We start from the raw sequence: 25,693 nt of genomic DNA on the forward strand, positions 1-25,693 counted from the left end.
TGACTCTGAAGCCGGTTGGCCAGTGGAGACTGGGAAGAACATGAAAAAGCTTCAAAGCTTTTGGTTGAGACATCCGGAGATGTAAACCCCAAACGCGATTTTTACTTCCCCCACCCACCCCTCCCCGCAAACCTATGCTTTCTTACTCGTTTGACTGTTCAGCAATTCTGAGGCCAACGCTTTGCAAACGGCGAGGAGCAGGGGCTGGTGAGTCAAGGACTGGGCATGGAGTCAGGACTCTTAGGTGCCTTGACTCACAGCAGAACCCTGAGGAAGTCGCTTTGCCTCCCACGTGTCTCCCCTCACCTGCCAGAGGCGGAGGGGAAGCAGGGCTGTGTTGGAAAAGGTCCGTTTCGCACCGACTAAGGCTAAGGTTGGGCAGACCTGAATTTTAAAAGACCCTCGGAGTTAACAGCAAATAAGCCCTCAGGGAATGCCTGTGTGCCGCCTGCGCTCCGGAGACCCCCCCCCCAGCCCTGCCTCGGGGGCTCTGCCAGTGGGTGTAGGCTCCGAGACTCGGACGGCCTCGCGGCGTGGCGGAAGCAGGCGGAGCTGCGCAAGGAGGGTTGCATGTTTACCTCCCCCGGGTCTCGGGCTGCACAGCTGCCCGTAACTGTTCCAGCAAGGGTCAGCCAGCAGCTGCTGCGCCACTGATTTTCCCTTCGCTCTTTGGTCCCAACTCCCGCACTCTCTGGGCTGGGGAGGGGGTGGGCCGGGTTGAGGTCGCAACAAGCCGCTCGCGGCGGCTTCACACCTGTCTCGAGTTTGCTTTCTCGCCTTTAATCCTGGCCAATCTGAAAGCACCCCAGCAGAGCGCCCCCGCAGCTCGCGTCAAGCCCGGCTCCTAGGCAGATGCTGACGAGGGGAGCGAAGGGCCGCCCGTGTGTGAGGCAGGGGAAAAGACTAGGGGACCCACACTGAGGGGCGCCCTAAGGGTGGCGGCTGCTTCGGGAGCTCGGGGCGCGCCCGGGCCACCCCGCACCGCGCAGAAGCCCAGCGCGCACGCGCGCTTCCCGCCGCCCCGCTCTTCCCCCCCCCTCCCCCGCCCCGCGCCGCGTCTCCCCCACCCCGGGAGAGGTTGGCGGGGCGCAGAGAGCGTGCGCGCGGCCCGCCCTGGGCGCGGGCGGAGGGAAGAGGAGGCGGCGCGCGCGGCGCCCATCCCGCAGAAGCCGGCGGACGCGCAGGAGGACGGAACCTCAGCCGCGATCCGCGCCGCACCGGTAGGGGACCCGCAGGCGTGGGGATGGGGATTGTAGGGAGGGTGTTGGGGTGGGGACCGGAGGGCAGGACTTCGCGCTTCGGTCCCTGGCCGCAGGAGGGACCCGGAGACCCGTGCGACCCCGCCTCTGGAAACTTTGTGCCGGCGCCCCCACCTGCTCCCGGGCTGTCCTCGCTGCCTCGGGGCGGCGCGGGGAGTAGAGGCCGGGGATCCGCAGCGCCCCCCGCCGGCCTTGGGCGCGCTCCCCTTGCGGCTCTCTCGCTGCGCCGCCCCCGCGACCCCGGCCCTGTGAGCACGGATCCAGCATCCTCAGCCGCGCCTCTCCGCCGCCGCCTCCCTACCCCGCGGAGGCCGCCTTGCCCAGCCGGCGTAACTCTCTCTGGAGCGCGCCGCAGATTTTTGCTTCTCTGAGAGGTTTCTGGTGCATGGACAGAAGCAACTTGACTTTCAGCGATGCCAAGTATCCAACTTGAGTCTTCCTCTGCAGTGGTAGATGGATGTGCACGGTGCTAACATCTGTCTTTTTATTTCTCCTAAGTACCCTTGCTTCGAAGCGAAGTTGAGTTGTTGGTAGAGAGGAGGTGCGTGCTGTGGCCGCCTTAAGTGGATTGTATAACTATATTTAGGCGGATGTTGCCAGTGGTACAGCCAGTGTTATGGTAACTGGGCATCCCCGAGGCTGGGAGAGGAGGAGCGACTTACAAATGCAGTTTTACTGTGCAGGGATTTTTTTTTTTTTTTTTTTTTAAACCACCGTATACTTCTATCCAGCAGGACCTCCGGGCATTTAACGTGTGTTAACTCGTTAGCTGTTCATTATGATTTTATAAGACGGGGGGTGGAGAGTATTACTATCCCGTTTTACAGATGTAAAGACGGAGGCGAAGAGCAAACTCCGGGTTCATTGGTAACCTTAAAGGAATAGGGACCAAGAGATTTAACCCGGAGTCTCCTGAAATTCCTAGTTCCTAAGGCCACTTAGAAGTAGAATGGAATGTTGGACCGTCCTTCCTGACATTCTACAGATCACTTAAGAGTCAGAAAGGCCGCGGCCAGACGGCAGCTCCATGCCTCGGACTCGGCTCTGCCACAAAGTTAAGTCACACTGGGCAAGTCAGTTTCTCTCATTTCCTTCCTGCTCTGTAAACCAGGGCAACAAAGGTGCTGTATTTGCAAAGTTGTTGTGCGTGTGTCTGGAAGCTCCACTCCCTGGAGCTGCAATTTGGTGATTGTTGTGGATTCCATAAAGGCCCCCAGTCTTGTGTCCCTTGAGAAACGCAGGGAAGGAGGCACCCCCACAGTGAACGCCTCTTCTTTGCCAGAGACGCCTGAGAATTCACACCAGGGACACTTCACGTCAGGGACTGGCCAGGGCAGAGACTCTGACCTGGGGGAGGGACGAGGGTTGCCACGAGGAGGTAGGAAGGAGCCCTGCACAGGCAGCTTGACACAGGGGCCCTATTCCTGCCTCCAGCTCTGACTCATCTTCTGGCGCTTGGGGGAGGAGAGGTAGTTGCTTGGTATTTTTGGCTTTCCCCCTTAAAACTGGAGAGTTTCCTTCATTCCAAGTCGTTTTCAAGTCAGTGTTGAACGTGTCTGTCCTGAGTTCTCATCGGAAAGCTTTCATATCGGTTGACTGCAGGTATGAATTCTGTAATATTCAATAGAATGGCATAAATGTATATTCGTTTCATTAAAAAAACTAGCCAAGTATGTAAGTCCAGGACGTCCCCTAAGACTTGAATGTCTTTAAAAGGTGAGCTTTAGGGAGGGCTATGTTTGTTCGGTTCTTTGCACTTGGGATTTTAAGGCAAATGGATTAAAAATGCTTTTCCCAAAATCACAAAAAATACATTAACCGTTTTCTGTGACATTTAAAATTTACTAGTAAAGTTAAAGCTTTCTTTTGAATCTCCTTCTCAAAAGTAACTGCAGAGTGCGTCTTTATCAGTTTATATGTATCTTTTTAGACTTTTCTAAGCATTTTTATAAATGTCTGTTTGCACACAGTGGTTTTTGAACCGAAATTATTTTAAAGTTGACTTGTCCTGTTCATAAATATTTGGCTTCTGTCAAGAACAAGTAACGTATTTAAGTACAACTGTTTGTAAAGTTTTAATAATCCCGATAGCGGCGTGGTGGTAGTTCTCACGGCAAGGGACAAATGACCCTTTCTTAAACAACTTCAAAGTAGTACAATCATTGCGATCCTAGGTTTTTACCCTTAGGTACAGAGGAAAACTTTCCTATTAAAAAAAAATCTAGGACTACTAGCGTACTGTTTTGTCTTTGCTTATAAAGAAACATCAAAGGGAGTGGAAAGCAGGGAGAGTTGCTAAAGCAACCAAGGCCTGGGTATAAACTTACAGAGCTAACATTTAAGGTGGCTTTATTATTTATGAAAGCTTTACTTCACCTGGGTGAAGACAAAGAAAGGAAAGGAAAGTGTTAATGTGGGCACCATTCAAGTCAGTAATTTCAGGAAATGGATGGGTTAAAACAAAATTCATGTAATGAGTCTGTGGATTTATAGATTATACATTCACTGAGGACTTTTACCATGCTGAAGGTGCTGTGCCTGAATACAGGGGAGGCAGGCAAGTAAGGGCTGTCTCTGACCTTAGGAAGCTGACTGGCAAATAATGACATTCAGAGAGGATTGGCCAGAATTGTCGTCATGGTTCTGAATTCCTGGAAATCAACATTGGATTTATTTGTGAATTGTAAAAGCAAAAAAAGTGTCTAAAACAAGTGGATAATTTGATGGATTATTTTAAAGAAAACCTAAGTGTAACTGTCTTGTAGGTCAAGAATCTGACTCCACACTCTCCCCTCCCCCAGAGGTCATCTAGCCAGAAACTACCCTTTTATGGAAATCACTTCCTTCTTTTCTATAGTTTTTATCCCCTAAATATAAAGCTGTAAAAGGCAGAGTTTTATTTTGCTTGTTTTTAACTTCTATGCAAACGAAATCAAAGTACTCTTGTGAATCATCCTTTCTGTTCAGCATCACGTGAGAGTGTGTGTGTGTGTATATATATATATATATAAATTATATATATAAACATATATAATTTTTTGTTTAAATTCCTGCAGCATGCTATTTTTTTTTTTTTTTTTTTTTTTTTACCACTAGAAAAAAACACAGAGCTTTATTATTCTCAACATCAGCGGCAGCGGTCTCTGTAGGACAGGGGAGTGAGTTCTGTTGACTGACAGGGATAGGTGGCTCCTACTTGCCGGCGATAAGCGGATTCCGCAGGACCACGATGACCGAGTCCCCACGCAGGAACATCTTGGAGATGTAGCGGTCTTTGTTGACTGGCTTGGACTTCTTCTTGCCCTTGCCGCTCTTGGGCCTCAGTCCACATCTCCTTCACGTTCTCCAGCACCATGTTGCAGTGCCTGTCAAAGGCCTTCACGCGGCCCAGGAGTTTCTTATTGTTGCGGCAGTTGATGAGCACTTGGGTGTTGTTCTTGACGGACTGCGTGAGCACAGAGAGTGGACCCGTGTTAAATTCCTCCTCCTCTCGCTTCTGCAGCTCCTCTGGGGTCATCTCACTCTTGGGCTTGTTGAGGAGGCTCATGTTGGTGGCTAAGCTCTCGGTTCACTCCGGTTTCCTCCGCGTTGCTCAGCATGCTATTTTTAAAGATTTATCCATATTGTTGCCAATGACTGTAGTTGTTTTTGTTTTTTAATTTCTTAGAGACAGGGTCTCTATTGTACACTGTATTGTCCAGGCTGGTCTCCAACTCCGGGGCTCAAGGGATCCTCCTGCCTGGGCCTCCCAAAGTGCTCGGATTACAGGTGTGAACCACCTCACCCAGCCCAGTTAGTACATTTTTGTCTTATGAACATACCACAAATGACCTGTCCACTGTTGATGGACATCTGGGTTGTTTCTGGTCTGAGGCAATTATGAACAGCCCTGAGTCAGGTGTGCATATCTTCAGCTTTACTAGTTGATACCTGGTTTCCAAAGTGGTTGTACCAATTTACATTCCTTCAGTGGTGTCAGCTTTGAGCTTGTAATTCTCTGTATTTGCTGTTTAACCACAATGATGCTCGAATATTTCCTGAATGAATGAATAAAGGTCCCCTGGGTAGTCTGAGCCCTAGCCTGTGATGTACTAGCGTATTACTATTTAGTTGGGTGTTTTGGACTAACGACCCAAACACCAGAAATGATTTTCCCACTGTTTTTGGTTGACAGATAGCTAATAGAATCCTTTATCAATCTTTTTGTTTGTTTGTTTTGTTTTTTTGGGAACAGATGAGTAGTTACGGCAAGTTTTAAATACGCAAAATGAAGTGCTAAAAATAAAAGTGTCTAGTACCTAGCAGTTTTCTTTTAAGGCTCTTGAATGACTCCTACCTCTGGTGAATGCTTTCATTGTGCCCAGCCCTAAATGTGTAGGACAGCATATTGTGCAGGAACCCAGGCCTATCCTTGTTAAAGTACCCTCTGAGGATGAGACTCGCACACTTGTGGACCTGCTTGTTATCCTTAAGAGGCACTACGCATAGACCCTAACTCATACTTCTTGGTAATTCCAAAGTAACCACTGACTCTGTGCTGTAGGAATCAAAGGCTCTGTTAAGTCTTTTAAGTGTGTTTTCCTCCAAATTTTCCAATGGGTGAGAAAGTACAAGTAGCTTAGAGCTGGGTTTTTGTTGTTTTTGTTTATTTGTTTTCTTTTTAAGAGATGGGGTCTAGCAGTGTGGCTCAAGCTGGCCTTGAATTCTGGGCTCAAGAGATCCTCTCACCTTAGCCTCCTAAGAAGCTGGGAGCTTGCAGTGTAGTGTGTGCCACACCCAGCGTGAATTCCTGCTTTCTGAACAGACAGTTGCCAGGTTCAGTTTGATTGCCTGGGTTTAGTTTTGCCAGCTGGATTTAAAGCCTGTGTGTGTGTGTGTGTGTGTGTGTGTGTGTGAGAGAGAGAGAGAGGAGAGAGAGAGAGAGAGAGAGAGAGAGAGAGAGAGAGAGAGAGAGAGAGAGAACGAGCACAAGCCCCCGCGAATGTGAGAAAGGGATGGAGCAGGAGGGAGGGTGTGGGGAGAGGTAGGCAGTTCACCTGAGGACAGCTGTTAAATTCTTGTGTTTGTTAAGTACTTACTGTGTGCCTAGTATTATGTACTGTGTTTCTGCCATTAGAACAGAAGAATGTTCTGCAATTCTGTAGGTTTACAAAAGGGGAATCCTTTTTAGCTGGAGGGGTGATGGAAGAACACTAGCACAAAGACTGAGATTTGCAGATCCTTTTTATTTCTTATGTAAAGTATCTTGGGAAATAGCTAAATCACTCTATTTTCAGTCTTTATTTACATAAGTCACAAAGACTTTTTTGCTCATTATAGTAAAGATTTTTTTTCAGATTCTCTAAAATAATCTTAATTATAGAAACCACATGCGGAGAAATTAGAAGTTTTCAAGAAAAGACACCCAGAGGAGGAGGAGTAAGAAGTCGTTAGTCTGGGAACCTCTTGATCTGAGTGACGGGGGCGGAGCCCGGCTGTGTTCTGTGTCATCCCATCCGCCTTCCTACAGGCAGCTCTTACAGAGGAGCTCCATTTCCCACCTGTTGCAGGGCAGAGGCAGCCTCAGTCTGGGCGAGGAGGCCAAGGGCCGAGGCCACAGCATGCTTTCTCACGTGTAGCCCACCCAGCTCACGTGGGCACATCCCATTCTGTTCTTACACTGACCGAGAACAACCAGTCAGTGTAATTGGGTCAACTTCTCATGCTCTGTGCCATCTTGAAACCTCAGTGGACAAGAAGGTTCTTTTGAAGTTCATATGCAGCTGGTAGGTTGACTTCTGCCTTTGTCTCAGAACAGTTTCAGCATCAATGGCCTAGGGAGAGGTTTTTTTTTGGGCGGGGGGGGGACTCCTTATGTCTTTGAGTGTGTGGGTAAATATGAGAAAACTCCGTGACTAGAGCATGCTACTTCTGTTGACTAGTCAACATTATGTGGCAGAGAGCACCTTCGAAGTACCAGCCTTCCCTGCCTGGGAGAGTGACGAGGAGGTGAACTTGCTTGAAGTTTTAAGGACCTGGTAAAAATAAAATCTGGAAGAGTACTGTCAGCATACAAATTACATTAAATTTGAAGATTTATAATGAAATATTTTGCCAGTTTAGCTAACATTTAAATCTTAGATTTAACTAAATCTTTAAATCTTTGTGTTTCATTATAAAACACAAAACATTGATAATAAAGTCACACTTTGCCACTTCGCCAGGCGTGGTGGCTCACACCTGTAATCATAGCACTTTGGGAGGCCAAGTAGGTGGATCACAGGTGGGTGGATAATTTGAACTCAGGAGTTCAAGACCAGCCTGGCCAAGGTGGTGAAACCCCATCTCTACTAAAAACTACAAAAATTAGCCAGGCACGGTAGCAGGCACCTGTAATCCCAGCTGCTCGGGGGCTGAGGCAGGAGAATCGCTTCATCCTGAGCATCAGAGGTTAAAATGAGGCAAGATCGTACCACTGCAATTCATGTCATCATTATTACTCTTTGGTGATTCTCTCACCAACTAAACTTGTTTTTCTCGCTTCTATATAAAGAACACGGGCAGACTCAGACCAGAGGTAGAGATGGGGCTCGAACTAATAACTATGTGTTGTTAATTTTCTTCTCTTACAAATATTTATTTTTAGAAATTGAAGTCATATAGAAAATTATGCCGGACACAGTGGCTCACTTCTGTAATCCCAGCATTTTGAGAGGCCAAGGCAGGTGGATCACTTGAGGTCAGGAGTTGATCGAGGCTAGCCTGACCAACATGGTGAAACCCCATCTATCTCTAATAAAAATACAAAAATTAGCTGGTGTTAGGCCAGGCATGGTGGCTCACTCCTGTAGTCACAGCACTATGGGAGGCCAAAGCAGATGGATCATGAGGTCAGGAGTTCAAGACCAGCCTGGCCAAGATGGTTAAACCCCATCTCTACTAAAAATACAAAAATTAGCCAGGTGTGGTGGTGAGTGCCTGTAATTCCAGCTACTCAGGAACCTGAGAGAGAGAATTGCTTGAACCCAGGAGGCAGAGGTTGCAGTGAGCTGAGATCGCGCCACTGCATTCCAGACTGGGAGATAGATCCATCTCAAAAAAAAAAAAAAAATAGCTGAATGCGGTGGCATGCACCTGTAATCCCAGCTACTCAGGAGGCTGAGGCAGGAGAATTGCTTGAACCCAGGACGCAGAGATTGCACTACTGCACTCCAGCCTGGGCAACATAGTAAGACTCTGTCTCAAAAAAAAAAAAAAATTATTGAAAGCAAATTAACCAACATCATGACTCACCATTCAAAAATCCTTGGTCATGCTTTATCTTTTATAATGCTCAAAATATTAAGCATTATCAAGTCAAAACTTCCTTGGCCCCTTTTTTTTTCCCATTGAGACAACCATTCCCATGAATTTAGTACATTTCCTTCCAACTCTATTTAAATAACAATTTTACATCAAACTGCATTTTTTTTCCAGTCTCTCTCTGTCCCCCCAGGCTGGAGTGCAGTGGCTCGATCTCAGCTCACTGCAGCCTCCGTCTTCAAGGTTCAAACGATTCTCTTACCTCAGCCTCCTGAGTAACTGGGATTACAGGCATGTGCCACCATACCCAGCTAATTTTCATATTTTTAGTAGAGATGGGGTTTCATGTTGGCCGGGCTAGTCTTGAACTCCTGACCTCATGATCCATCTGCTTTGGCCTCCCATAGTGCTGTGACTACAGGAGTGAGCCACCATGCCTGGCCTAACACCAGCTAATTTTTGTATTTTTATTAGAGATAGATGGGGTTTCACCATGTTGGTCAGGCTAGCCTCGATCAAACTCCTGACCTCAAGTGATCCACCTGCCTTGACCTCCCAAAATGCTGGGATTACCAGTAATAGCCACTGCACCCAGCCTTCAAACTGCATTTTTGATGAATGTCAAAAGGACATAGAAGCCAAGAGTGGTGGCCCATGCCTGTAATTTTAGCATTTTGGGAGGCCCAGGGAGGTAGATGGCTTGAGCCCAGGAGTTTGAGTTCAGCCTGGGGGGCAACATGGCAAAACCCTGATTCTACAAAGAACACAAAAATCGACTGGGCGTGGTGGCTCATGCCTATGGTTTCAGCTATTTGGGAAGCTGAGGTAGGAGGATTGCTTGAGCTTGGGAGGTCAGGCTGCAGTAAGCCATTACTGCACCACTGTGCTCTAGGACCCTTGCTCAAAAAACAAAAAAAACAAAACAAGACTAGGCATGGCTAGTTCACGCCTACAATCCCAGCACTTTGGGAGGCCGAAGCCAGTCAGAGTATTGCCTGAGTCCAGAAATTCAAGACCAGCCTGCAATATGCCGAAACGCTGTCTCTACAAAAAATACAAAAAAATTAGCCAGGCATAGTGGCACACCCTTGTAGTCCCAGCTACTTAGGAGGCAGAGGTGGGAGAATCACTTGAGTCCCAGAGGCTGGGGCTGCAGTGAGCCTAGATTGCGCCACTGCACTCCAGTCTGGGTGACAGAGCAAGACCCTGTCTCAAAAAAGAAAGAAATCTTTACTGGCCCTTATTTGGTACCGTCACATATAGTCTATGTTTAGGGGACAGAACACTCAGATCGTTTCACATTTCACGTTTCTTTTTTTTCCTTTTTATCACATATTTCTTGTTAACAAAAATTGGAGAAGTATTTAGTGTTTTACAGAGCTTCAATTACTTGGTGTAAACTTTCAGCCAAAGATGATCCCAAATGGAAATGAAGTGGAACTTGTTTTGTGTACTAGATTGTATCTTTATTTTTTAAAATTTTATTTAAAAGGTTCCTAGGGAATCCCCTCTCCCTGGCTTACAAATGCATTAAACTAGATTGTATCTTAAATCTAAATGACTACTATATTATTTGAAAATAATTTTTTTTTCAAAAATTGCACTTACAGAGTTTCTTATTCCATTTATTCTCCTAGAAAGCAAAGGAGATAAAACCTATCTTTCCACAATATCAGATTAGTCAATATTTTTAGATTCCTTCTAAAAATGTACTTGCTAGAAATATAAATGTTTAGGTCTTCACTTCCAGAAATTCTGATTAGTTAGGTCTGGGGTGGAGTCTAGGAGTCTGCATTGTAACAGGCAGCCCAGGTGATTCTCATGTGGGACTCCTTGGGACCAAACTCTGAAAAATGCGTCTCCTATACTGTGGTGGTTTTATGACTTACTCATTTCAACCAAGTAGCAGTGTGTTAGTCCATTCTCACACTTCTATGAAGAACTGCCTGAGACTGGGTAATTTATAAAGGAAAGAGATTTAATTGACTTACAGTTCTGCATTGCTGGGGAGGCCTCAGGAAACTTACAGTCAGTGCAGGCAGGAGAAATGCCAGATGCTTTTAAAACCATCAGATCTCATGAGACTCACTGAAGAGCATGGGGGAAACCGCCCCCATGATTCAGTTATCTCCACCTGGTCCTGCCCTTAGCAAATGGGGATTACAGTTCAAGGTGAGATTTTGGTGGGGACACCAGCCTAACCATATCAGTTGGCAAACTTTGTTGTTGTTTTTTTTTTTTTTTGAGATGGGATTTCTCTCTTTGATTCAGTCTAGAGTACAGTGGCATGATCCTGGCTCACTGCATCCTTGAACTCCTGGGCTTAAGCAATCCCTCTGCCTTGGCCTTCCAAAGTGCTGGGATTACAAGTGTGAGATACCACATCTGACCCTTGAGAAATGTGTTTTGTTTTGAGCCGGAGTTTCACTCTTTCACCCAGGCTGGAGTGAAGTGGTGTGATCATGGCTCACTGCAACTTCTGCCCTCCCTGGGTTCAAGCAGTTCTTCTGTCTTGGCCTCCCAAGTAGCTGGAATCATAGGCGCCTGCCACCATGCCTAAGTTTTGTATTTTTAGTAGAGATGGGATTTCGTCATGTTGGCCAGGAACTAGTCTCGAACTTCTGACCTCAGGTGATCCACCCACCTCTGCCTTTCAAAGTGCTGGTTGTATAGGCATGAGCTACCATAACATTTCAGCCAGCCCAGTCTAGAAATGTTTTTTTTTTTTTTTGAGATGGAATTTCGCTGTTGTTACCCAGACTGGAGTGCAATGGCATGATCTCGGCTCACCGCAACCTCCACCTCCTGGGTTCAAGCAATTCTCCTGCCTCAGCCTCCCGAGTAGCTGGGACTACAGGCGCACACCACCATGCCCAGCTAATTTTTGTATTTTTAGTAGAGACGGGGTTTCACCATGTTGACCAGGATGGTCTCGATCTCTTGACCTCGTGATCCATCCGCCTCGGCCTCCCAAAGTGCTGGGATTACAGGCTTGAGCCACCGTGCCCGGCATAGAAATGTTTTAATAATTAGTAATGCGGTCTTCTAAAGGGAACTATTACATTGTCATATTGCATTTCAAGACAGTATTTTTTCAGTAGCTAATTAAAGCCAAGGGAATAACTTCAGGATACTCTGCCTTTGGACCTCCCTCCTGTTCAGCTGAAAACTTGATTCCTCCCTTTGCTGAAGGATGGCACACCCAGTTGCTCTCACAATGTGGTAGGACTGCTCCCTCAGCATGGGAGCGGGGACAGCCTTTATCAGTTCCCTCCATCCATCCAGCTGAAGCAAAAGACTCAACTGTTTACCTCACCCTGCTCAGAAACTCCAGCATGGTAATTATAGGTGCCTTTGATTTGTAAAGAGAAATGGGAAGTTAATTTATCAGTACTTTATAAATGAAGTTATTTGGTATAAAATCACTAACAGATGGGCGGCCGCGGTGGCTCATGCCTGTAATCCCAGCACTTTGGGAGGCTGAGGTGGGTGGATCACAAGGTCAAGAGATTGAGACCATCCTGGTCAACGTGGTGAAACCCCATCTCTACTAAAAATACCAAAAAAAAAAAAAAAAAAATTAGCTGGGCATGGTGGCGCATGTCTGTAGTCCCAGCTACTCGGGAGGCTGAGGTGGGAGAATTGCTTGAACCCAGGAGGCGGAGGTCGCGGTGAGCCGAGATTGTGCCATTGCACTCCAGCCTGGGTAACAAGAGCGAAACTCCGTTTCAAAAAAAAAAAAAATCACTAGAAGATGTGGAATTGGACCAGGTATATGATAAGGAAGTCATCGTAGGGTGAGGGTTGCAGCTCCCTGCTGGAGTTTTAAGGATTCTGATATGGTCCAGTGAGACATCAAAGGGGAAGATGATCAAAGGGTGATTATTAACTACTGAGCTCTTAGTCCTGCAAACTTTATTCTAATTTATAAATTCCTTTTTTGTCTTCCCCTAAAGTAATAATGAACTTGTAAGGACTGAAATCTTAATTTGTGAAAAGACCTGCATTTTCCGAGATTTCATGGTCTTGCTTCTCAGAGGGCAGTAGTAACTTTGACAGTTTTGAGGCAAACTCATACCTACTTGGGTTTTATTGCTGATATGTGATTTTTTTTAAAAAAGCAATTTGCCTCTAGATGTTCTGGCTTATATAAATAAATAAAGTTTCCCGCTTAACCAAGCACATATGATTCACATTTAATTTTTACCACTTACTCCTGGAAAATTTTAAAGTGTTATTTATATAAGCCATTGCCCAAATTGGTTTCCAGTTATCACTAAACAAGTTTAAATATGGTTGCGGACTTTTGCGAGCATGTTCTTGGTTCAGTTTTATTGGATAGTTCACACCCGAAGACCATCTCGTACCACAGCAGTTTAGGATTCTTAGCAATCACTCCCCAGTCTGTAGAGCACAGTCACATCAACCTGACCTTATGGTCCTCAATTCCTTTCTCTGCAGTTTTTATTTTTTTCCCCAATGAAATGCACATTTTGGTAATCTTTGAATGAATGGATCTGTTGTGGTCTGATTGTATGACTAAGCAACAAACGGACAACTCATAGAAGGACAGTTCTGGTCCCAGTGGGGCTACTGATTTTCTGTGTAGAGTCTGGGAAAGCCTCTTCACCTCCATTTACCTCTGATTCTCTGGGGACCACAACAGCAGACTGATACTGATCCGGGAGAGGCTGAGCGGTGCTCACATGGCTTACGTGGGACAGGTGCCCAAGTGTGCTGCCGCAGGTCGAATGGGACAGAATGAGACAGATTCTCACATTTTATTAAGTTTTTAATGGGTTTAATCTTCAGTTTCCACTGTGTATACAGATCACCTGGGATCTTGTTAACTTGCTGGAGCCCATTCTTTAGGTCTTGGAATGGAGCCTGCATTCTGCATTTCTTTCAAGCCTCTAGGTGGTATCGATGCTGCTGGGGCTTGGGTCACACTTGCTGAATAGTGAGGACTGTAGAAAAAGACTGTATTCTCCATTCCAAGTCTAAAAACAAGGAAGCCTTTTTTTTTTTTTTTTTTTGAGACTGTGTTTCTCGTCACCCAGTCTGGAGTGCAGTGGCACGATAACGACTCAATGCAGCCTCCACCTCCTGGATTCAAGCGATTCACCTGCCTCAGCCTCCAGTAGCTGGGATTACAGGCACCGGCCACCACACCTGGCTAATTTTCCTATTTTTGAGTAAAAACGGGTTTCACCGTGTTCGCCAAGCTGGTCATGAACTCCTGACCTCAGGCAGTCTGCCCACCTCGGCCTCCCAAAGTGTTGGGATTACCGGCGTGAGCCACTGTGCCTGGCCAAGAAGGCTCTTTGAAAGGCAAGAATGGGTGGAGAAAAAGCATGGTATGCGATCTCTAAAAAACTCTCCAAGAAACAACTCAGGTGTACAGCACCATTGGCTGTTTTTACTTTGCTTTGATCTTGTTTGCATTGCTGCAGCACCCAGTTTCATCAGTTGTTTCGTTCTCTCAATGGTCCATCTCTTCCTGTTTTTATATGTGTGTCTTATGTCATTTCTGTTAGAAGATAAAATCCGAGCACAGGGTTATGCCTTATGTTATCTGTATATCCCTGCTCTAGTTACTATTGCTGCATAATACAGCTCCAAAACTTGGTATAAAATAACTGTTTCGTTTTGTCAAACAGAACCTGTTTGCTCAGTCTTTTTTTTTTTTTTTTTCCAGACGGAGTTTTGCTCTTGTTGCCCGGGCTGGAGTGCAATGGTGCAATCTTGGTTCACTGCAACCTCTGCCTCCTGGTTTCATGCGATTCTCCTGCCTTAGCCTCCTGAGTAGCTAGATTACAGGTGCCTGCCACCATGCCTGGCTAATTTTGTATTTTACTAGAGATAGGGTTTTCCATGTTGGTCAGGCTGGTCTCAAACTGCCATCCTCAGGTGAGCCACCTGCCTTGGCCTCCCAAAGTGCTGGGATTCCAGGTATGAGCCACCACACCCAGCCTGTCCCTTTTTTTTTTTTTTTTAAAGACAAGGATTGCTCTCTTGCCCAGGCTGGAGTGCAGTGGTGCAATTAACCTGTAGCTTCAACCTCCTGGGCTTAAGCAGTCCTTCCACCTCAGCCTCCCCTGTAGCTGGGACCACAGGTGCACATCACCATACCCAGCTAATTTTTTTGTAGAGTGAGTGTCTTGTTACGTTGCTTCATTTGGTCTGGAACTCCTGGGCTCAAAGCACTCCTTCTGCTTTGGCCTCCTAAAGTGCTGGAATTATAGGGGCCACTGACCCGGGCCTAAAATAATTATTAGTATTATACTCACAGATTCCTGTAGGTCAGGAATTTGGACCTCACTACTAGGGCCACCTTGCTTTTGCTTCACAATGTCAGGCCTCAGCTGGGAGTTTCAGATCCTGAGGGTGACCTGATGGCTGGGAGCTATAATCATAATAAAGCGTCTCTTCTCACATATCTAGTGATTGAGCTTGGTGTCAGCTGGGACCTCAATAGGGATGTTAGCTAAACACCCATCTATGGCCTCTCCATGTGGTAGCTCTTTGGGCTAGTTCAGGCTTCCTCACAGCATGGCAGCTGGGTTCCAAGGGCACTTCCTAAGAGAACAAGGTAGCAGTGCTTATTCTCGGGCTTCAGAAGCATCATTTCTCCTGTATTTGTTTGTTGTTTTAAAGACAGTGTCATTCTGTCTCTCAGGCAGAGTGCAGTGGCGCCATCATAGCCCCCGACAACTTTGAACTCCTGAGCTCAAGCAGTCCTCCTGCCTCAGCCTCCCAAAGTATTAGGATTACAGGCATAAGCCCCATGCCCAGCCTTTACTATATTCTTTAGGTTGAGGCTGTCACAAAGGTTTCTTAGGGTTTAAATGAGGGACATCAGTCCCACTGTTGGATGGGAGGAGTGTCAAGATTACATTGTAAGGGCTGGCCACAGTGGTTCATGCCTGTAATCCTAGCACTTTGGGAGGCTGAGGTGGGCAGATTGCTTGAGCCCAGGAGTTTGAGACCAGCATGGGCAACATGGGGAAACCCTGTTTCTATAAAAAATAGAAAAATTAGCTGGGCATGGTGGCGCACACCTGTGGTTCCACCTAAATGGGGAGGCAGAGGTGGAAGGACTGCTTGAGCTCCTTTCTGAGGTGGGAGGAGGCTGAGGTGGGAAGATCACTTGAACCTGGGAGGTGGAGTGGCAGTGAGCCAAAATCATCATTGCACTCCAGAGTGAGGGCCTGTCTAAAAACAAAACAAAAAACACAAGGTTACACTGTAGGAGTGTCATGTGCGATGGGAGATGCTGTGGCCGTCTCTGGGGAATACATTCTGCAGCAGTCCACAGCAGCACTCAGCAGGGTGTTGACCATGTAGTGTGAACTCAGTGAAAGACTGCTGAGTGAATGAGTGGTAGGTAATTTAAGCACCAAGGTGGGTGAGGACCAAATTCAAGAATCCAGTTTCAGATGTGAACAGATTACCCCATGGTACTGACATAAATGCAGACTTTCCACCTTTTATAGTTATTGATGGTCTCTTCTTGATATCTCTACTCTTCCTGTTGCCAACATGGAGAATCTGTGATTTTATCACATGGAACTAAACTTCAAATCTTTGCATCTGTGTCATAATGCCGGCATGTTTTTCCTGCTTATCTAGTGGACTGCCCCTTTCCTTCTTGGGCTGTGGCATATTCACTACCCAGCAGCTGGCTAGTATCTTACAATGATTGGGCTGGGTGTGATGCCTCACACCTGCAATCCCAGCACTTTGGGAGGCCAAAGCAGGCAGATCACTTGAGGTCAGGAGTTTGAGACTGGCCTGGCCAACGTGGCAAAACCCCCCGACCCCCATCTCTGCTAAAAATACAAAAATTAGCTAGGCATGATAGTGCGTGTGTAGTACCAGCTACTTTGGAGGCTGAAGTGGGAGAATCGCTTGAACCTGGGAGGCAGAGGTTACAGTGAGCTGAGATTGTACCACTGCACTCCAGCTTAGGTGATAGAGCAAGACTTGGTCTCAAAAACAAACAAAAAACGATCAGCTTCTGTTAGCCTCAGCAAATGTAGTGTGAACAGGCTGCCAGTCCATCTGCGGACGTCAAGATGGCTGGCCTGGTCACATCTACATAGGTAGTTGCTCTATGACTACATGTCACAGTGGGGGAATACCTGTGGCTGAATCAGAGTGTGACTGTCAGTCTTTAGCTTTATGTATCTTGTGTGGATTATCCTCATCTCAGAACACTACCTTATCAGTTAATTGATACAGTGAGAAAAGCAAAAACGACCCCTTCGCCAAAGTAGAAGATTTGAGATGTTTTACTGCAATTGCTAAAGCATTCCAGGTGACAAAACAATTTGTAAACATCTTTTACTTCATTTTACTTTAATATGTATGTATGAGACAGGGTCACTCTGGCTGGAGTGCAGTGGTGCAATCATGGCTCACTGTAGCCTTGACTTCCCAGACTCAAGTGATCCTCTCACCTCAGTCTCCTCAGTAGCTGGGATTACAGGCACGTGCCACCATGCCCAGCTAATTAAAAAATAATTTTTTTTTTGTAGAGACAGTGTCTCATTATGTTGCCCATTATGTTGTCTTAAATTCTTGAGCTTAAGGAATCCTCCTGCCTCAGCCTCCCAAAATGCTGTTTACAGGTGTCAGCCATTGTGCCTGGCTGAAATCTTACTTTTTTTTTTGAGACAGAGTCTCATTCTTTTGCCTGACATGATCTTGGCTCACTGCAGCCTCCTCCTCCTAGGTATCTGGGATTCCAGGTGCACACCACTATGCCAGGTTAATTTTTGTATTTTTAGTAGAGACGGGGTTTCACCATGTTGGCCCAGCTGGTTTTTGGTTTTTTTTTTTTGGTAGAAGTGGGGTTTCCCCACGTTGCCCAGGCTGGTCTCCACCTTCTGAGCTAAAGTGATCTAAAGTGCTAGGATTATCATTTTCATTAGTGAATCAGAAGTTTGGGCTGTGGAGGCTCACCTCTGTAATCCTAGAATGGCACCTAAAATGGTGCCACTGTACTCTAGCCTGGGCAACAGAGAGACTCTCTGCCTCAAAACAGAAAGAACTAGATAGACAGTTACTTGATTAGAAAATGTGATTACATAAGCTTTTTAATATAAAAAGGTAACAGTGTAGGCCTCTCCAATATGTACTCTGACCCTCTGAAATTCCTAAACTGAAAGTATTTTAGTCGGAGCAGTTTACAGTCACCTGAAACATCGTTGTGGCCATTTTCTGCTGTTGATTGAACATGAGAAGAAAAGAAAAGTAACTGCTGATACTGGTGGTTGTCTTTTTTTTTTTTTTTTTTAAAGAAAAGTAACCTCCATGGCACTAGGATGGATGCTCTGATTAGGTTGTGACCCCAGGTAGCAATTCTGAATGGCAGGTACAGATGCCAGTGCTGACCAATTACAAGGCCACAGGCTGGTGCCCACATCCCAGGAGCTCTGCAGTGCAGGGAGCAATCAGTTGTCATTAACATTAGCATATGCATTGAGATTAGAGGCCTGCTGGGACTATACTAATTCTGTATTTTGTTTAGTACTTTGTGCTCGATGCTTATTATCCAAAAAGACCAGCATCATCTCTGAGAAGACATTGCTCATAGCTGGTTAAAGACAACCCAAAAAACCCCTGGGGTTGGTTTAGGACAGCTCTTCCCTTCTGTCTTTCACTCCACCCTACCTCCATCCCCGCTGTCCCCCCAGGAAAACATTTTTCCTCCAGGAAGCACAGGGCATCTTGGGAAGGCCAAGTCGAACACTGTAGACAGTGATGTGGACATTCTTCAGCATTCTCCCTGGTCATCTTCGTCCCAGAGACCTTTGCCTTGCAGTGGGATGATATGTTCACTCAGAGAGCACCATGCAATCTGCAATCCCTGAAATCCGGGTCAAACTCTGCTACCATCTCCCCTTTCCTCGTCCCCCAGGGCATGCTTTCTCAGTAGATTTTCATGCACCTGTGATGTAATACATGTGGGTTTATTATTTTTTACCATCCAGTTCTACTGATCTGAGAACTGGACAACTCTAAGGCTTCCTGTAGCACCTGCTCTGGGGCTGCTCCATGCTGAGGCCCCTCTGCAGCCATGGGGACATTCTGTGCACCAAATGGTGTTCCAGGCTGTGGCAGTAGTTCCCTGTTCTGGCGCTAGGGGAAACTGGAGCAGCTCGGCCCATCTGGGCTTAGCCTTTCTGTAAGTAGCACTGAAACACCGTTAGGCAGATCCACGCCCCCTTCCGTGTGTGGCAGGCACTGGCTGGTGGTGTGGAGCACCTCGAGGCAGGTAAGAACACAGCAACGCTGCAGTCACCGCACAGCAGCATTGTGTGGACTTGAGCTAGAAATCCATACACCTTGCATCATTTCCTAGTTTAACTTCTCAAGTTGAAATCATCTCACCCTTTCTCAACCGTTTATTTTCCAACCTGTCAAAGGGGTCAGGAGTGTTTGTCAGAGAAGCATCTATAGCATCTGTGCCCTCTGCATTGCCCTCTGGCAGAAGTTGTTTGCCTGAAACTTGGGACCAGCTTTGGCATTTTAAGCAGGTTGGTTGGCAGAGGTGGACTAGCAGCAGCAGGGAGGGAGCATTGTGTCTGTCTCACTTGGATTCTGCCCCAAGGGCTCACAATCTGTTTCCCTCCTGCACCAAGTACCCTAGCACTGCTCAGTGAATGAGAGTTAACAAAATCAGCCTGGCTTCCACAAGGAACTTGGGCTCCTTTTTGCCTCAGGAGGGCAAGTGGCTTCCCAGACAGCATAATTGGGAGAACACATTGTTCTGTCATCCAGGCTGGAGTGCAGTGAAGCGATCTTAGCTCTCTGCAGCCTCTGCCTCCTGGGTTGCAGCAATACTTTTGCCTCAGCCTCCCTAGTAGCTGCGATTACAGGCATGCGCTACTACGCTCGGCTAATTTTTGTATTTTTACTAGAGAACGGGATATCACCTTGTTGGCCAGGCTGTTCTCAAAGCCCTGACCTCAGGTGATCACCCACCTTTGCCCCCAAAGTGTTGGGATTACAGGTGTGAGCCACCATGCCTGGCCAAGCCTCTCTTAATTAGACGACTAGATAACCTACTCGGAGATTTGATTAGCATCTTTCAGATTTTCCGAGAGAGGAGAGTCATCCCCAGCAGCTTGATGGCCTAATTTTGTGTTTATTACCACAGTGACTTTGCTTTTTAAACCAGTAGGCTTCTGCCAGGGAAGACTCGCAAGTGGCAGGAGACCTGGCTCTGCTGTACAAAGGATGTTCTCACTTCAGAGTTTCTGCCCAGTTCATGTTTTCCGTCCAATACACATGCACACACACAAGCAGTTGCTTATGTGACTGCAGCCTTGTTTTCCTCAGCTGTGATTTTGCCTGTGGACTGCTCTGTGTACTCCCGTAGCATTAACCAGTCATGGGATGTGGGCTCCCAAAGCAGGGCCTGGCCCCAAGTGAGGCGGCGGCTCCCTTCGTAGAAGGGCAGTGTCCGGGAGGGACTTGTGAGCTGTCAGCACCAGCACGCGTGGTGCCTCAGTCTTGCGGGGGGAGTGCAGACTAGAGCCACAGCACTTACCTCTGCAGTAGTTCTCAGAGCTCTCCCCACCTGAAACCTCACCTGGAAAGGGCAAATCCTCCAGCCCCACCCCAGAGGGACAGAATCAGAAGCTGGGGAAGGGTCCAGCAGTCTGTGCTCACAGCCCTCTGGGGGATTCTGAAGCATGCTCAGGTTTGAGAGCTCCTGTATTATAATGACAAATATTTGTAATTGGGGCTGAGCGCAGTGGCTCATGCCTGTAATCCCAGCACTTTGGGAGGCCGAGGTGGATGGATCATTTGAGGTCAGGATTTTGAGACCAGCCTGGCCAACATGGCAAAACCCCGATTCTACTAAAAGCACAAAAAATAGCTGGGCATGGTGGCACATGTCTGTAATCCCAGATACTCGGGAGGCTGAGGCAAGAGAATCTCTTGAACCTGGGAGGTGGAGGTTGCAGTGAGCCCAGATCACACCACTGTACTCCAGCCTGGGCGACAGAACTAGACTCCATTTCAAAAAAAATTTTTTTAATTTTTTAAGAAAATTATTTAAAAATGATAAACATGTGTGTTATAGGACCCAGCCCTTCACTCCAGGGTATTTAAACGAGAGAAGGCATATGTCTACACAAAAACTTGTACGTGGATGTGCATAGCAGCTGTACTCAAAACAGCTTTAAACTAGAGACAACCTAGATTCATCAGTAGGTGAATCTCAGCTCACTGCAACCTCTACCTCCTGGATTCTAGTGATTCTCCTGCCTCAGCCACCTGAGTAGCTGGGCTTACAGGTGCATGCCAACATGCCCAGCTAATTTTGGTATTTTAATAGAGACCTGTTTAAATAAACAGAGCTGTTTAAGAAAAAAACAAACAGGTGTGACAGTTACCTGGGAAAGGAAGGGGAACAGGTGGTAGAACACATTTTTTATGATGTTCGTGATACTTACATTATTACACAAATGAATAAAATAGGAGGGATAGAAAAGAGAACAAAATGAAGGAAAACTGTCAGTTTCCATCCTTAACACCAGCACCACCTGCAGCTAGCATCCCTGGCTGCAGTCACATCTGCGGTCCTGCTGTTCATGAAGCTGTCCTCACTGCCATGTCCCATGTCATTGCTCTGGCCACTTCCATCCCTGGCTTCCTGGTGCCACTGTCCTCCACCTGGTGTTCAGGCATGGGGCTGCTTGGCTCACCTCACTGCACCTGGCCTGTCCGTCCTCCCACCACAGGGCTGACCAACGGTCCACAGAAGAGACTCAAGTCCATGTTGTGTCCTCGCAGCCCAGTGGGCACTCGGCAGTGCCAGACGTTTCACGGATAGGTTGTGGTCTCTGAGTCTCAAGAGGAGATTTGTCTTTATTATTGCCAAACTGTCACACTGTGGGTTATGTGTCATTAACAAAAAGCTGAGATTCAGGCTGGTATTTCTTACTGGTGCAGCCAGCCTTTAAGTGCACATCTGGAAATGTTAGCACATTTTCTACTTCCTAGCTCTTCCAGTCAAACACAAGTTAGCAGTGAAAGCCTGTGAGGAATTCTTTGCAACTTATTGATTGGCTATGTCCTTGCCTCCTTGTCTTCCTGCAGATCTGATTTGTATCCACTGTCACCAGCGCTGCTCACTTAGGACTTTCTGGATCCAGAGCAGGCTCCAGCATCCACTGGACTCTTGAGCAAGTGAGTAGCCCCAGCACTGCCTGCCTGTCAAACCTGGGGAGGCTCTTGTCAGACTGAAATCAGAGCAGGCTTCCTGATGGTCCCCTGGGTGTGGGCAGGCACACTTCCCACTGGGCGCACGTGATAAAGCATTGTGATTTTTTTTTTCTTTTGGTGAGAGGAACTTCTGTATCTAAAATCTCAGGAAACCAAGAACTTCCTTTTCTGCTCTAATATATATGTTGAGATTTAATAGCAGTCACTGGAATAATGAGAGGATAGCGTTGTTTAGATGTTAAACAAAAGCCAGAGGGATTCATTATGGAGCTCAGAATCAAATGGCAGAGGAAGGTGAAGTTATCATTTAGCCACACCCAAGATCAGGTAAAATGCTCATTTAACTTACAGGAACTTTTAAGACTGTGGCCTTCAAATTGCTTGGGATTATTTCCATGGAAATGCCACAGTGTTCACATTGTCAGACAATGATAGAAGACAGTTTTTGGTTTGGGTTTTTTTTTTTTTTGAAACAGAGTCTCATTCTATGCCCCAGCTGGAATGTAGGGGCATAATCTCAGCTCATTGCTACTTCCACCTCCTGGGCTGAAGTGAGTCTCTTGCCTCAGCCTCCCAAGTAGCTGGGACTACAGGCACCTGCCACCCCCGCCCAGCTAATTTTTGTACTTTTAGTAGAGATGGGGTTTCCCCACGTTGGCCAGGCTGGAACTCCTGACCTCAGGAAATCCACCCACCTTGGCCTCCCAAAGTGCTGGGATTATAGGCATGAGCCACCTGGCCCATTCATTCACTCACTCACTCACTCATCCATCTATCTCTCTCGCTCTGCCACCCAGGCTGGAGTGAAGTGGCACAATCTTGGCTCCCTGCAAACTCCGCCTCCCAGGTTCAAGTGATTCTCCTGTCTCAGCCTCCTGAGTAGCTGGGACTACAAGTGTGTGCCACCACACCCGGCTAATTTTTATATTTTTAGTTGAGATAGGATTTCACCATATTATTCAGGCTGGTCTTGAACTCCTGATCTCAGGTGATTCACCCGCCTTGGCCTCCCAAAGTCCTGCCATGAGCCATCACTTCCAGCCTTTTTTTTTTTTTTTTTTTTTTTTTTTTTTTTTTTGAGACTGGGTCTCTGTCTCGCCCTGCCTAGAGTATGGTGCTACCATAGCTCACTGCCTCGATCTCCTGGGCTCAAGTGATCCTCCCACCTCAGTCTTCTGAGTAGCTGGGACTACAGGTATGCATTACTATACTCAGCTAATTAAAAAAAATTTTTTTTTTAAGAGATGGGGTCTCACTGTGTTGCTCAGACTAGTCTTGAACTCCTAGGCTTAAGCAGTCCTCCCAAAGTGCTGGGATTCCAGGTGTAAGCCACCATGCCAACCTTTTTTTTTTTTTTTTGGTGACAATCACCAGAGAGCAGAATTTTACATTGATTTTACATGTTTTTGTCTTAGGTGACTTTTCCTGTTAATTGATAGAAAATGATTTGTCTGTCTTTGAAAGGTGGTACTGTATTAACAAACATGACAGAAGGCTCTGAGGAATCAGTAGCACTTAAAGTACTCACACGTACCTGTATTTTGCAGGAAGGAGACTATAATTTTGTATTCCTTGGTGGAAGAAAATCAGACACTCTGGTGGTCTTGCCTCCAACGATGCAAGTGTGATTGCTGGTGTCTTCATGAGCTCCAGAGGTCACAGCACGCTACCAAGGACTCTCATGGCCCCTCGGATGATTTCCGAGGGAGACATAGGAGGCATTGCTCAAATCACCTCCTCTCTCTTCCTGGGCAGAGGCAGTGTGGCCTCCAATCGGCACCTCCTCCAGGCTCGTGGCATCACCTGCATTGTGAATGCTACCATCGAGATCCCTAACTTCAACTGGCCCCAGTTTGAGTATGTGAAAGTGCCTCTGGCTGACATGCCACACGCGCCCATTGGACTGTACTTTGACACCGTGGCTGATAAGATCCACAGTGTGAGCCGGAAGCACGGAGCCACCTTGGTGCACTGTGCCGCAGGGGTCAGCCGCTCAGCCACGCTCTGTATTGCGTACCTGATGAAATTCCACAATGTGTGCCTGCTGGAAGCATACAACTGGGTGAAGGCCCGGCGGCCTGTCATCAGGCCCAACGTTGGCTTCTGGAGGCAACTGATAGACTACGAGCGCCAGCTCTTTGGGAAGTCGACAGTTAAAATGGTACAGACACCTTATGGCATAGTTCCCGACGTCTATGAGAAGGAGTCCCGACACCTGATGCCTTACTGGGGGATTTAGTGCCACTGGAGCCTGCATCAGCAGCCCAAGCAGGACCGGCATCTGCTCCCTGCCGGCTGCTCCCTCTCCACACTCTACTCAAATGGCTGACTTCTAGTTCTCCCTCAAGTGTTTTTTACACTGGGTGTTCAAATTTATTTTAAGAGATAGGGAGGGGACATAAAGGGAATGCATATATTGCTAGTCACATTTTTTAAATTAACATTTTGGAATAGTGTTTATGAAAATCTTTCGCTTTTAATCATTTTTAACAATTGGAACAGTTTAATAAACTGTTTGGTTCTGCTCTCTTCTGAATCTCATGCCTTTGGCACTTTGGGAGGTACAGGAGGAGCTCAGTGCAAAAATCACTTTGGGGCCTCATTAACCCTTTAGAGACAAACTTTGCCCCAGGCTGCTGACCAGACAGATGCTTAGGGAAGACTGATACCAGCTTCAGTCTCTACTGGATTAGCCCTACTCTTTCCTTTCTCCTCTATTATTTAGTGACTCTGTAAGTTAAAATAAATACACCTTTATTATTTAGCTGTTAAGGAACTATAATGAAGTCTGCTGCAAAAAACTCTCTTGGATCCATGTACCCAGGATTATATTAGCATTATTTTTAATAAATCTATATGCTTAACATACTAGAATTTTTACTAATAATTTCAGGGTATGTGTGTTGATGGAAAAAAGGTGCTCTCCAGTAACTGCTAAAATGTGGCTCTTGTGACAACTGTGAACACTTAATACACCTCCCACCCTGGTGGCTGGGCAGACACACTGTTCCTAGTGTGGGGCTGGTGAGAGATGACAGTGCATGCTCTGATCAGGGGTGCTGGTTTTGGTTTCCTCTTAGTGGAGGGCTCCAAAGCAGCATGTCCTCCACCAGAGAAACTGGTTTTCAATAAAAGGTGCCTTTGCTTGACTATCATCACATACGAAAATGCCCTTAAACTAAACCTCAGAATAAGAGATAAGCAAATAACAGTGGCTTTGTTTAACACTGGGAATGTCACTCACTCCACTGCTCCTGATAATTGGGCAGCACTGCTCATCAGGTACATAGTAGAAGGTGGATGAACTCACCTCTGTCCCACTCCTGGGTGTTTTCCACGTGGTGCCTTTATTCTGGCTGGAGGGCGGCCTGGGATTCTGCCCGTGCGAACCGTGTCACGGCACTGCTTATGTGGCTTCATTTGTCAGGGAGGTTGTAGCTTGCTCACCACAGGACTTCTAGATTTTTGGGGGTCAGTTTTGGCAGGAAACCATGTATATGCCAGTAGCTACATGTTTAGACAAATATCCTCCAGATTTTACCTGGTTTGTGGCAATGGTTTTTTTCAATCTAAAGTCTACCTTTTCTTGCTTTATACCCCTGGCCGCCCATTCTTATAAACATGCATCATTACTCTCTAAATAGGAAAATTAAAATTATTAATAGTTTCTGTGGGAAATCAGAGGAACCAACCAATGCTATAAGATCAAAAATCATCATCATCATCCAGGGAGGCCCTGGCTGCTTTAGTATGAGGCTCAGCTTTGAGTCTGGAAGTTTCTGAATAAGAGCTCCCAAATCACCACTGTCTTAGGGCGAGAAGATACCTGCTAACAGATGTTCTTGGTAATTAATGGAAATTACCTGTAGAATTCCTGGCAAGCAGCACTATGGGGCTGTAACTAAGTT

At 46.6% G+C, this 25,693-nt stretch overlaps 1 protein-coding gene and 1 pseudogene across 2 annotated transcripts; one reads left to right on the top strand and one right to left on the bottom strand.

The window, feature by feature from the left end:
- Positions 1–1,162: 1,162 nt before the first annotated feature.
- DUSP14 (dual specificity phosphatase 14) lies at positions 1,163–24,653 on the top strand. Of its 2 annotated transcripts, XM_003732954.6 has the most exons (4): positions 1,494–1,679; positions 2,800–2,861; positions 21,660–21,749; positions 23,333–24,653. In XM_003732954.6, exon 4 carries the CDS (start codon positions 23,428–23,430, stop codon positions 24,022–24,024), a length of 597 nt encoding a protein of 198 aa, XP_003733002.1. In that variant the 5' UTR covers positions 1,494–1,679; positions 2,800–2,861; positions 21,660–21,749; positions 23,333–23,427; the 3' UTR covers positions 24,025–24,653. The 2 variants fall into 2 exon arrangements, with proteins under 2 accessions (XP_008995263.1, XP_003733002.1); XM_008997015.5 differs by lacking the exons at positions 1,494–1,679; positions 2,800–2,861 and adding an exon at positions 1,163–1,220.
- Positions 4,358–4,852, bottom strand: LOC100406089 (small nuclear ribonucleoprotein Sm D2 pseudogene; annotated as a pseudogene).
- Positions 24,654–25,693: the final 1,040 nt, after the last annotated feature.

Source organism: Callithrix jacchus, chromosome 5 (genome assembly GCF_049354715.1).
Source record: "Callithrix jacchus isolate 240 chromosome 5, calJac240_pri, whole genome shotgun sequence".
NCBI lineage: Eukaryota > Metazoa > Chordata > Mammalia > Primates > Cebidae > Callithrix > Callithrix jacchus.

Bases quoted from the DNA above. Each gene is read 5' to 3' on its own strand.
- DUSP14 (XM_008997015.5), top strand. From the start codon at position 23,428: ATGAGCTCCAGAGGTCACAGCACGCTACCAAGGACTCTCATGGCCCCT.